This window comes from Trachemys scripta, chromosome 1 (genome assembly GCF_013100865.1).
Source record: "Trachemys scripta elegans isolate TJP31775 chromosome 1, CAS_Tse_1.0, whole genome shotgun sequence".
NCBI classification, from domain to species: Eukaryota; Metazoa; Chordata; order Testudines; family Emydidae; genus Trachemys; species Trachemys scripta.
The window spans coordinates 27938396-27950910 of record NC_048298.1 but is presented as its reverse complement, the minus strand read 5'-3'; the positions used below and the strand labels follow the sequence as shown (position 1 = coordinate 27950910).

At 43.4% G+C, this 12515-nt stretch overlaps 1 protein-coding gene across 2 annotated transcripts in view; it reads left to right on the top strand.

The window, feature by feature from the left end:
- The window catches only part of LRRK2 (leucine rich repeat kinase 2), a 134328-nt gene that overhangs the window by 94647 nt on the left and 27166 nt on the right, over positions 1–12515 (top strand). For both annotated transcript variants that reach the window (XM_034766882.1, XM_034766877.1), the window contains 5 exons: positions 6219–6307; positions 7187–7374; positions 8918–9072; positions 10857–11003; positions 11164–11355. In XM_034766882.1, the coding sequence (XP_034622773.1) occupies positions 6219–6307; positions 7187–7374; positions 8918–9072; positions 10857–11003; positions 11164–11355 (771 nt within the window). The remainder of the gene's footprint in view (positions 1–6218; positions 6308–7186; positions 7375–8917; positions 9073–10856; positions 11004–11163; positions 11356–12515) is intronic.

Here is a 12515-nt window from a genome sequence, read left to right as displayed (position 1 = left end):
GGCCCTAGGTCGGAGCGGGGCAGCAATCAAATAGTCAGGGACCCAGGCCCTTAAGCAGGGGCTGAGTCAATGGGTTTGTAGTCCCAGCCTCTCTAGGCCAGGGAAAGGGGGAGTCTGCGTCGCAAGGAGTGGGTGGCAGGGGGGACGCAGGCCCTCCCACTGCACTGCGTCCCAGCCCGGGGCCCTAGCAGCAGCGGAAACTCGCTGCTGCCAGTGGGGATCCTGGCCGCAACACACTGACATAGGCTCTGGCAGTGCTGCAGCCAGTCTGGGGTCAGCTGCCCCCGGGCTACTTCCACACTCCCCCTCGTAGGGTACCTGGGCTGTACTAGTGTCCTCGGTGGTCTCCACCAGCATCGGTTCCTCCGGGTAGGTAGCGAAGGGTAGGTTCGGCTCCTCCTCAGGATAGCGGGAAAGGGGCAGGCTTGGCTCCTCCTCAGGGTAGCTGGAAAGGGGCAGGCTCGGCCAGTCCTTCTCGGGGTAATGGGTGAGGGATAGGCTTGGCTGGCCTGGTGAGTCAGCAGGCCGGTCGCGGCCTGCTGCTGTCTCCCAAGCGGGAGCTCGGCCTCAGACGTCTGCTCTCTCCACCAGCTTGTTCTCCACTGAGCTCTGCAGGAGGGCTTTTATACTTCCGGGTCAGCGCCGGACCTGGTGGCTCCGCCCACGGTGTTAGGGGAGGTTCAGCGCTCAGCGGGGCTGTGGGGTATCCCACCACCTCGCTACACCCCCCCCCATTTCTGAACAATTACATAAAACTCAAAAATTGCTAAAAAATAAACCTTCAAAAATTAAATTACTAAACCCTGATAAACAGGATCCCTAAACATATTAGAAGACTTTGATCAGGCCCCCCTCAGTTTCTTTTCTCAAGACTAAACATACCCAGTTATTTTAACCTTTCCTTATAGGTCAGATGTCTAAATCTTATCATTTTTGTTGCTGTTCTCTGGACTCTCTCCAGTTTATCCACATCTTTCTTAAAGTCTGGCACCCAAAACTGAACACAGTACTCCAGCTGAGGACTCATTAGTACCAAGTAGAGCAGAATAAATACCTCTCATATCTTACATATGACAGTCCTTTTATTAGACCCCAGAATATTAGCCTTATTTTTGCAACTGCGTCACATCTTTGGCTAGTATTCTATTTGTGATCCACTATAAGATTCATTTCTGCAATACTGCTGCCTAGTCACTTATTCCCCATTTTGTAGTTGTGGATTTGATTTTTCCTTCCTCCGTATAGTACTTTGCACTTTCAGTATCGTTATTGAATTTCATGTTGTTGATTTCAGATCAATTCTCCAATTTGTCAAAGTCATTTTTAATTCTAATCCTGTCCTACAAAGTGCAAGCAACAATCCCCTCCCAGCTCGGTGTCATCCACAGATTTTATAAGCATACTCCTCACTCCATTATCCAAGTAATTAATTTAAATGTTGAATAGTACTGGACCCAGGACTGATCTGTGTGGGACCCCACTAAACACCGCCTTCCAGTTTGACAGCAAATCATTGATAATTCTTCTTCAAGTGATTGCATATGTCAGTTTCACTGTAGGTGTGTACATGCTTTGTACACAGATGTACGAGACTTTTTTTTCCCATCAGTACACATTGGGGTGGCTCGAGAACCCCCCTGTCGCCTTGTGCCACTGAGTGCTGGTATTAAAGGGCGGAGCTGCCCTCGAGCCATCTCAGTTCTTTCTTATGGCCAGTGATAGTTGTTAAAGCAATCTCAGATTTGTTTACTCAAGTGCTTCCCTCGTTGTAAATAGTTGACGTTAATTATTGTTAGTTGTTAGATAGTTTTTCAAGTTAGTTAGCACTAGGTTTCCGTGTTTTGTGTCCTTTGGGACTGTTCCTTTCTTTTCGGTACAATGCCTTACTCCCCAGGGTTCAAGTCCTGTGGGATGTGTTTAAAGTCCATGCTGATCAGTGATCCTCATCTGACCTGCCTGAAGTGCTTGGGTGAGGCCCACATTAGTGACAATTGTCACATCTGCAAGGGCTTCAAACCCCATTCACAAAAGGATAGAGCAGCAAGGCTTAAGTGCTTGCTTATGGAAGCAGCACTTTGACTCCCAGCTGAGGCATTGCATGGGGAGAGTGGCCTCCACTTCAGGTTCAGGTTGCATCCTCTTCTTCATCACCAAGATGATGCTGTTGTTTCAGTGGGAGATTCGGCTCCTCCAGAAGAACACAGGACCCATCAAGACCTCCTGAAAATAGTGATCTTGATGCTTGACATCCAGCCAGAAGAGGTATGTTAGAGTTCTCACAAGTTGGGGGACATCCTGGTGTCTGCCACCCTGGCTAAGGTTGCTCTGCCAATCAACAAGGCAATCATGGAGCCTGTCAAGACTTTTTGGCAGAAACCTTCTTCCCTGTCTCCCAAAGCAAAACGAGAAAGCTAGGGACAACAAGCCTCCACACCTATAAGCAAGGACTCAAAACAACTAGAATTGTTTGGTCACAAACTTTATTCCTCAGTGGGCCTAGAGCTCAGAGTCGCAAGCCAGCAGGCACTCCTGAGTCAATACAAGTATATAGTCTGGGAGAATATTGCTAAATTCAAGGACTAATTACCAGAGGATTGCAAGCAAAAGTTCTCAGTAGTTATGGAGGAGTGTGGACTGCCCTCCAGGACAGTCTAGATGGCATCAGCGATCACTGTGAGAAGGTGTTCATGTATTCTGTCATCCAGAATACATGCTGAAGTCCAACAGACCATAGAGGTCTTTTCGTTTGAAGGCCCTACTCTCCAAGAAAACTGATCTCCAAGAAAACTGATCACAAGCTTCACAGCCATACGTCTTCCATGGCAACACTCAAATCTCTTGGAATCTACACTCCAGTGACAAAAAGAGAGCATTTTGTCAACAGCCTTTTTGACAGCATACCTTTGCTCCCCATTCCCAAGATCCACCTAAGAAAAAATTCACTGGAGCAGTCCTTGACTCCACAAAGGCTAGGATTTTCATGCCACAAACCAGATTTGAAACCATTCGATATCTAGTACTGTACTTGAAATGAAAGTTTATCCACTCATGACAGCATGCAAGTGCCTCAGCCTGTTATGTCACATAGCAGCATGTACCTATATAGCGTAGAATGCCAGGCTGCAGTTCAGGATGCTGCAGACATGGCTAGCATCAGTATATGCTCCAAGCCAGAGCTAGTCCTGTTGTCTCTGGATTGTGGACAGAAACTCTAAAAGTTTGCATGGGAGTTCCCTTCCTTCCCACATGACCAATACTCATCCTAGTCACAGACACATCTCTAGGTTGGTGGGCTGACATTGGGTCCCTGAAGCCTCAAGGTCTTTGATCGTCTTGAGAGCTAGAGGCTCACCTAAATGTCAGGGAGTTAAGAGCAGTACATCTAGCCTGCTCAACTTTCCCCCCACACATAGTGGGAAAAAATCTACTGAGTATGACATACAACTCAGCGACTGTATTTTACATAAACACGCAAGAAGGGGCAGGGTCAAACCAACTCTTCCAGGAAACAATTAATCTCTGGAACTTCTGTATAACTCCTCAATTCAAAGCTGCTTACCTTCTGGGGAAACCAAACAGGCTGACTGATCAACACAAGTGGTCATTATGCCCAGACATAGCCAGGTCCATCTTCCAACTCTGGGGGATTCCCCAAGTGAACTTTCTTGGGACATGGGCCAACAGAAAATGCCATCAGTTCTGTTCCTGCAGGGAGGGAGGGAGGTCCCAGCCCAGATGCCTTTCTCTTGTCCAGGGAAAATTACCTTCTATACACCTTCCCTCCGATTCCTTTGCTCCACAGAGTCATATCCAAAATAAAAAGGGACCATGCTCATCTTACTCTTATAGAGCCAGCATGGCCCTGTCAGTACTGGTACTCAGTCCCACTGATATGCTCGATAGAGCTTCCTCTATCCCTCCTGTTGGATCCAGATGTAATTTCCTGAGACCATGGTCGTGTTCTCCACTCCAGCCTCCAAGCTCTCTCATAGTGTGGATGCTTCATGGCTGATGCCCTTTGAAAGGTCCTGCTCACAGAATATCCAAAATGTACTTTTAAATAGTAGAAAACACTCAACTAGGACCACCTGGCTAAATGGAAGCACTTCTCCAATTGGCCTCGTGGGAAAGGCATGTCTCCTTGGCAAGCACCCCTGAATGTTGTTCTGAACTATATTCTGATCTAAAACAGAACCTGACTATTAGTTCTGTAAGGGTGCATTTGGCTGCTATCTCAGCTTTCCATATACAGATGGATAACAGGCCCCTCTCTTCCCAACACCATTATTGCTCGATTCGTGAAAGTCCTGGCCAGATTACTCTAAAGTTTGGGACCCTGTCCCTCCTTGCTATCTCGACTTAGTCTTGGCAACTCTAATGGGACCTCCCTTTGAACCACTCACACCTTGCTCCCTCCATTATCTGTATGTGAAGGTGGCCTTTTTAATAGTGATCAACTCAGCAAGATGGTTGATGAGTTGAGAGCTTTGGAGTCAGAACCCCCTTTTACAATTTTTATAAGGATTAAGGTTTATCTCCAGCTGAACCCAAAGATCCTTACAAAAGTAGTTTCTAATTTTCACGTTAACCAAGTTTGCCCACATTTTTTCTAAAACCCCATCACCATAAGCAAGGAGGAAGGTGTCACTCACTGGATGTGAGAAGAGCATTAGCTTTCAACCTAGAGCATACTAAGTCATTCCGGAGTTCTACACAGGTTTTTGTCATGGTTGCTGAGAGTGTTAAAAGCAATCCAGTCTCCTCCCAGAGGATCTCCTCCTGGATCTCTTCCTGCATCCGTTTATGCTACCAACTGACTAACATGATCTCACCAGCTAGCATGCTGGTGCACTCTACTAGAGCTTAAGCAACTTCTGCAGCTTTCCTGGCTCGAGTACCCATTATCGACATACGTAAAGCAGCAATCAGTCTTCAGTTCACACCTTCACTTTTCATTACGTCATTACCCCTCAGTCCAAAGATGATGCCAGTTTCGGGCAGTGATTCTACAATCATTTTTCAAATAGACACTCAACCCATCTACATAGCTGTTTGTGTGAGAGTTACCTACAGTGGAATTGACACGCGCAAGCACTTGAAGGTTATCTGCCTTTCCGTAACTGTTCTTCTTCAAGATGTGTGGCACTTGTCCATTCCATGACCCACCCACCTTCCCCTGTCTATTGGAGTGCATCTGGTACGAAGGAAATGAGGTGGGCCAGGGGCTGCTCCACCATCTTATACCAGCACATGGTGGCGCCCAGCAAGAGGGGGTACTTGAGCCACCCGAACAGGTACCGCTAAGGGGAAAAAAGTCTCCAACATCTGTGCATGAGGTGCACATACACCTGCAGTGGAATGGACATTTGCAACACATCTCAAAGACCAACAGTTCTAGAAAGGTAGGTAACTGTTTCTTACTCTTTGAGTATGGATTTTCAACCAGTTATGCAGCCACCTTATAGTAATATCATTTAGACCACATTTCCCTAGTTTGTTTATGAGAATGTCATGTGGGACTCCGTCAAAAACCTTACTAAAATCAAGATATATGACTTCTACTGCTTCCCCTGTCAAAGGAGGAAATTAGTTTGGTCTGAAATGATTTGTTCTTGACATTACATGTTGGCTATTATTTATCACCTTATGATCCTCTAGGTACTGTTATTCTTGTTTGATTTCATTTTGTTATCTTAAAATTTTATAACCTAAGGGAAAGATCATGTGAAGGATTAATCTGCTAACAACTTATGTCCCTTAACTTTATTTGAAAGTAGTAAACCTGCAGAACAGAGAAGAGGATTCAGGAGGAAAAATAAGATCACTAGGACAGCCTGTGATTGGGACAGCAGTTATACAACATAGTTAACACAGTATCTCAGTACTATACAGACTATATAATTGAGGATACTTAGACTAAAATAATAATCAACACTGAGCATTCACATTGAGCATATTAGATATTTGAAAGGAGTAGGTCAGATTATGACTATAAATACGGCACCAGGAAATAATGGAAAAGATGATCATATCATGACTGCACTCTGATACTTTTACCAAACTTAAGAATAACTCAAGGTATCTACCATTTAATATGCCTTTAATCAGAAGAGCGGGAAAAAGACAGCCCAGAATTGTTTAAAAGCAACGTCCTTCTTTTCTTTTGTTTCATATGGATGTTGTGTGATATTTTTCTAATTACAATATTATTATTATAGGCGTACTGCTACATTTTCAAGACCCAGCACTTCAGCTAACAGATCTGTATTTTGTGGACCCTAAGTGGCTGTGTAAAATCATGGCACAGGTTAGCTTCTCATTATATTTTTTGTATCCCTTTATTCAACTCTTTCCTCCTTCCCCAACTACTGTAGCTGACTTGGCCTCATTTTACTCTATTTCTTCCCAGTTTCATGACCCATTCCCTTTCACAGCTCCCCAATTTGGCCTGCATGACTCCTCCTGCTGCCTTTTAAATATGCATTCTAGGGTTCAAGTGTACCCCAATGCCTCCATTCTCAGTTCTCTTACTCTCTGGTGTCTGATAGTCCTCACAGTCAGTTAGAACATGTCCCAGAACATGTGTAAAATGAAATGGAGATTCCAGGTAAGAGGCAGCATAATCCTGCAACAAATTGTTAAAGGCTGGAGTTCTGGCAAAAAGCAATAACAGTAACCTGGAATGGTGGGAAAGAAGGGTAATTGGACCCTGCTGTCGAAGGAAGAAGAGGATGGGTTGTACTGACCTGTATATTGGGACAGGTGAGGGGCAAAAGAACTGCTAGGAGGGTCTACCTGGAAAGAATCCACCATTGGTTTGGTTAATTTGGAAAAGCTTCCAAACTTTTAGATGTTTATTCAGACTTCCAAATCTTTGTAGGTTTGTTCTTCACTAATTAACATGTGGAATAACCTCCCATATGATATGCGGTAGGAGGAGCCACTAAAGTACACTACTACACTACACTGAATGAAGAGGTAGCTAAGTAGTATCATGGGATATACTGTTCAGAACTGTTAGCTTGTGTTCAGATGGCTGTCATTGCTGAAATGCTGAGTTTTACTATGAATAGGATTATTAATTTTTGTAAATAATACTAGTAATATATTGCAGAAAACTATTTTTGTCAGAAAAATGCAATCCAATTATGACTGCAGAGTTGAAATTATTTTACTTTTTTAAAAGATTTTGACAGTGAAGGTGGACGGTTTTCCTAAATACCCTAAAGGAATTATAAAGCGTTCAGATGTGGAAAAATTCCTTTTAAAGAAGAGCAGATTCCCTAAGATCTACATGTCACAATACTTTAAGCTTCTGGAAAAGTTCCAAATTGCGTTGCCATTAGGAGAAGATCAACTACTTGTTCCAAGCAGGTAAAAAAGAGAGAGAACCACAAATGTGCCATGGAAATATACCAAGATCAAAAACTCTGATATTCTCGGGCTGTAATGACATTTCTAGCTGTTTGATATCAAAGCAATTTCCCCTTAGTGAGCAAGACTTTGATTTTATTATGTTAGATTTGTATACTACTCCTTGTATACTACTACTACTTCTCATAAAAGTTAAAGTGATCTTGTAGTAAACAAAGTTTATATCTAGGGCCCTATCAAATTCATGGCCATGAAAAACACATCATGAACCATGAAATCTGGTCTCCCCCTGTGAAATCTGTTTTTTTGTGTGTGCTTTTACCTTAAACTATACAGATTTCACAGGGGGAGACCAGCGTTTCTGAAATTGGGGGTCCTGACCCAATAGGGAGTTGCGGGGAGGGTCACAGTATGGCCACCTCCTTCAGAGATGGGCTTCTGGCCAGCAGCTGCCGCTCTCCAGCTGCTCAGCTCTGAAGGCAGCTCCGCTGTCAGCAGCAGCACAGAAGTAAGGGTAGCAGTATCGCAACCCCTTCTACAATAACCTTGCGACCCCCACCCCAACTCCTTTTTGGGTCAGGACCCCTAATATTACAACAACATGAAATTTCAGATTTAAATAGCTGAAATAATGAAATTTATGATTTTTAAAAGCCTATGACCATGAAATTGAGCAAAATAGACTGTGAATTTGGTAGGGCCCTAGTTGTATCCTATTGGCACAATGAAAAATGACACATATAAAAGGCAAAATATTTTGTGAGAATACAATTTCTTTTACAATGAGACCACAATAGCAAAATATCCCATATTACTAATGATCAAACCATCCAGATAGCACCAGTATATGCAGATACTCATTTCAATATAAGTCATAAACATTAGTATTTATAAACTGTTTGGTTTAAGTCAAGGCCACAATAGAGAGGAGTTGCACTGCTCAAGCAGAGATGCCTGGAGGCATTATGCCTTTGAATCGTCTGATGGTTTAACCATAATACTGGAAATCCGGAGTTATGAGTTGTAATGCCAGTGTTGACACCCTCTTTTTGCATGAGCTATTACAGGTCACATGGCCTCTCTGCCTCAGCTTTTACATCAGTGCAATGTAGATACTAACTCTTACCTTCCTTAAAGGATGGAGTGTTGTGTGGATTAATTGATTAATCCCTCTGAAACTCCTCAGAGTCATTGGATGGGTGATGTTATATAAGTGCAAGATAAGAATTATATTTACATCAATTTTTTCACACACTTGTATCCCTGGATAGCTCCCTGAAATCACTGGGACTGCATGCGGTTTAAATTGAGCAGAAATTGTCCATTAACATGAAAAATAAACAAACGCACTGGTACAGATAAACCCCAATAATCTGCCCCCTGCTTACGTGATTTGGGGATGCATTCATTTCTGACATTCATTCATTGATATATCCAACAAATAATCAGCTGTACAATAATTCTCATTGTAGTCTATGTAATTAGTAATTCTGGAAGTAGTAAATTATGAAATACTGGAAAATAATGATCCTGTTTTTTTCAGTTTGTCTGATCACAGACCTGTTATAGAGCTTCCCCACTGTGAAAACTCAGAAATCATCATTAGGCTGTATGAGATGCCGTACTTTCCCATGGGGTTCTGGTCCAGACTGATCAACAGGCTGCTTGAAGTATCTCCTTACATGCTCTCAGGAAGGGGTACTGACATTTAACTTCAAAACTATCAATGTGTGTGTTTACCTTGAACACCTAGTAGCCATGGGGTTGAGTTCAGGTCTACAGATTCAAATTCTAATTGCTACCACTTTCCTGAAATTTTGTGTTTTATGTTTTTGTTTTGGGCTCATCTCTGGCCATTTTACAAGTGTAAGAAGACAAAATAGTGGCCCTTACTTATAACTTAAAAACTCTTAGGAACACTTTGTGCCTGCCCTCTGTGTGAGTGAGAAAGGGAGAATGAAAGCAGGCTCTTGCTCTCTTCTGCTCCCTCTCTCCCCAGCACCACCATGTGCATGCACACACACACACACACACACACACACACACACACATATGACAGACAGAGGAAATCTTTGCATTTAAGCACTGTTAGGATTAGTTTCTGCAAAAATGGTAGGAAAAAGCAGGGAGGAAGTGGAGTCATTGTCTCCTCCTACTCCACGTCACCCAGCGGAGCTGGCTGAGCATAGAGGGGAATAGATGCTACACCGGGGGTAATGCAGTTGCTGTTCTTCCCTGGAGACCCCCCTCATCTTTAAAAAACACTGTGCCTACTTAGACATGGTGCCTCTTGGATTTCCTGCTAAGGTAGTGTGCCTCCATATGGCACCCGATACAGAGCTATGGCTGTATGACAGAATTCTGCCCTTAATGGGGATAAACCTGGCTTTATTGAACACATTCTCTGAGCCTCATCTTGGGGGATACCTGCACTCTGACCCCCATCTCCTTCGAGGAGTTCTACCATTGACAACAAGTTTTATTGTTTTGGCTCCTGGGGCATGAAATTCATTGCCCTTACACATTTGCTGGTGCTAGGGTGACGAGACGTCCCGATAAAATCGGGACTGTCCCGATATTTAGGTGTTTGTCCCGTGTCCCGACCAATCTTTGGTCATTGGTCGGGATGCAATTTGTCCCGATATTTCGCTCCACCGGCAGCACTGGTTTGTTTGTTTTTCGCTCCGCCGGCAGGCAGCACTCGGCTTTTTTTTTTTTTTTTCCATTCCGCCGGCGGACCCCCCTACCTCACGTGTCCCCATATTTTCTTCCTCTCATCTGGTCACCCTACCTGGTGCCCATCTCTTCCCCCTTTTAAAAAAATTCTGCAGACTCTATTTTTATCAGACCTATTTTTAAATCACTCTCAGTCCATACAGAGGGCCTACTCCCCTCCCCCCCCTTCTTAATTAAGCCAGTTCACTGGGCTTTTTAATTTTTAATTTTTTTTAACATACAAGCATTAGCTGCAGCTAGACGATTCACGCAAATGTATCTTTGGTAATGCCCTTCAAATTTGATTTACCACACCTCTGCTATTCTGCAACTGATCTCTCCTGGGCACACCATTCCAGTCACATCAGGCTGTGGTGCGTATGTAATGTAGATGTGTCCGCTAGGGAGAAAATGGAAGACACCAAATGATTTTATTTATTGCCTAAGAAACTTTATATTTGAGTCCAGTTTGCCAGCACTTCAAGATCTGTACTTGACCTACATTCACCAACTAGTCCATGAGCTGAGTCAATATTTAGTATTCTTGTATATGTATTGTTGGAGTGGTCAGAAATTTGATTAGTATGTTCAGCTTTTCTGGTGATGCACAATTGCATGCAAAGATGCATTGGTTGTTTGTGTTGTATAAATATGTATAAATATATAAAACCACAAGTACATGCTTAGAATAGTATTTTTGGAATGTTCAGCCCAATTTGTAGAGTTCATATTAAAGGTCTGACTTTGACTAACTTTGTTTTTCCTAGAACGAGCTCTTCGTCCTAATAGAATGTATTGGAGACAAGGCATTTACCTGAACTGGTCTCCTGAAGCTTACTGTCTAGTGGAATCAGCAGTATTCGATAGCAATCCAGACAGTTTTTTGAAAATTACAGCTCCTTGTTGCAGAAAAGGTTAAATTATTCCTAAATATCTTCTTGTATCTGCTGTTTGAATTAAACTTGGTGCATTTGTTCATTTTGCTTGCTCCTTTCAGAACATGCAGTATGTTTTTATAATCACAGATATGAGACTATGGTTCTAATTACTTTTTTTTTTTTTTGCTTTTTACAGGTTGTGTCCTTTTGGGGCAAGTTGTGGATCACATTGATTCTCTTGTGGAAGAATGGTTTCCAGGTTTACTGGATATAGATGTATGTGGTGAAGGGGAAACACTGTTGAAGAAATGGGCTTTGTGTAGCTTTGAGGATGGCAAAGAACACCAAAAAATATTACTTGATGATTTACTTAAAAAAGCTGAAGAAGGTATATAATGTTTTAATTAAGCTAATTAGAATACCCATATAAATAAGTATTTATACAGTAACTCCTCGCTTAACATTTTAGTTGTGTTCCTGAAAAATGCTACTTTAAGCAAAACGATGTTAAGCGAATCCAATTTTCCCATAAGAATTAATGTAAATAGGGGAGGTTAGGTTCCAGGGAAATTTTTTTCACCAGACAAAAGACATATATAGACAGACACAGACACACACACACAGTATAGGTTTTAAACAAACAATTTAATACTGTACACAGCAATGATTAGTGTGAAACTTGGTTGAGGTGGTGAAGTCAGAGGGTGGGATATTTCCCAGGGAATGCCTTACTGCTAAATGATGAACTAGCACTCGGCTGAGCCCTCAAGGGTTAACACGTTGTTAATGTAGCCTCACACTCCACAAGGCAGCACGAATGGAGTGAGGGGAGACAGCATGGCAGAGAGGTACAGAGACATACACCGTGTGTGTGTGAGAGAGAGAGAGAGACGCGCATTGCTCCTTTAAGTACGCTGACCCCACTCTAACTACACTGCCTTTTTAAGTAGATCAGCAAGTTGAGACAGCAGCTGCTGCCAGCAAGCTCCCTCTCTCCTGACCCTGTTGGTCCTCCCCCGTTCTGTAGAAATGGGGGCAGGAGCAGGGGGTGGGGACACTCTGACATTAGCACCCCTTTTCCCCTCCCCCCCGCACAGCAAGCAGGAGGCTCCCGGGAACAGCTCCAAGGCAGAGGGCAGGAGCAGCACAGGACAGTGGGGGGAGGGACAGCTGAACTGCCCAGCAACTGATAGCCTGCTGAGCGGCTGCCGCACAGGGAGCATAGGGGAGCAGGGAACTGATGCGTGGGCTGTCGGTCCACCCTGGTTCCAAGCCCCCACCAGCTAGCTCCAACGGGCAGCTCTTTCTGCAGGCAGTGGACAAAGCAGGTGGCTGCAAAACAACATGTTGTAGAAACTTGACCATACGGTTGATTTTGGATCAGACAGCCTGAGGCTCCTTTAAACAAGCCTTTTCTGTTTTTCCTTCCTTTTGCCCTTTGCGGTTTCTTGCTCTGTTACCTTGCAGCTATTAATCATAGTCTGTTACAAAGGTTAATTCTACTTTTATAATTTCTACAGTTACTTCTGCTTTTATAGTTTCTACAGT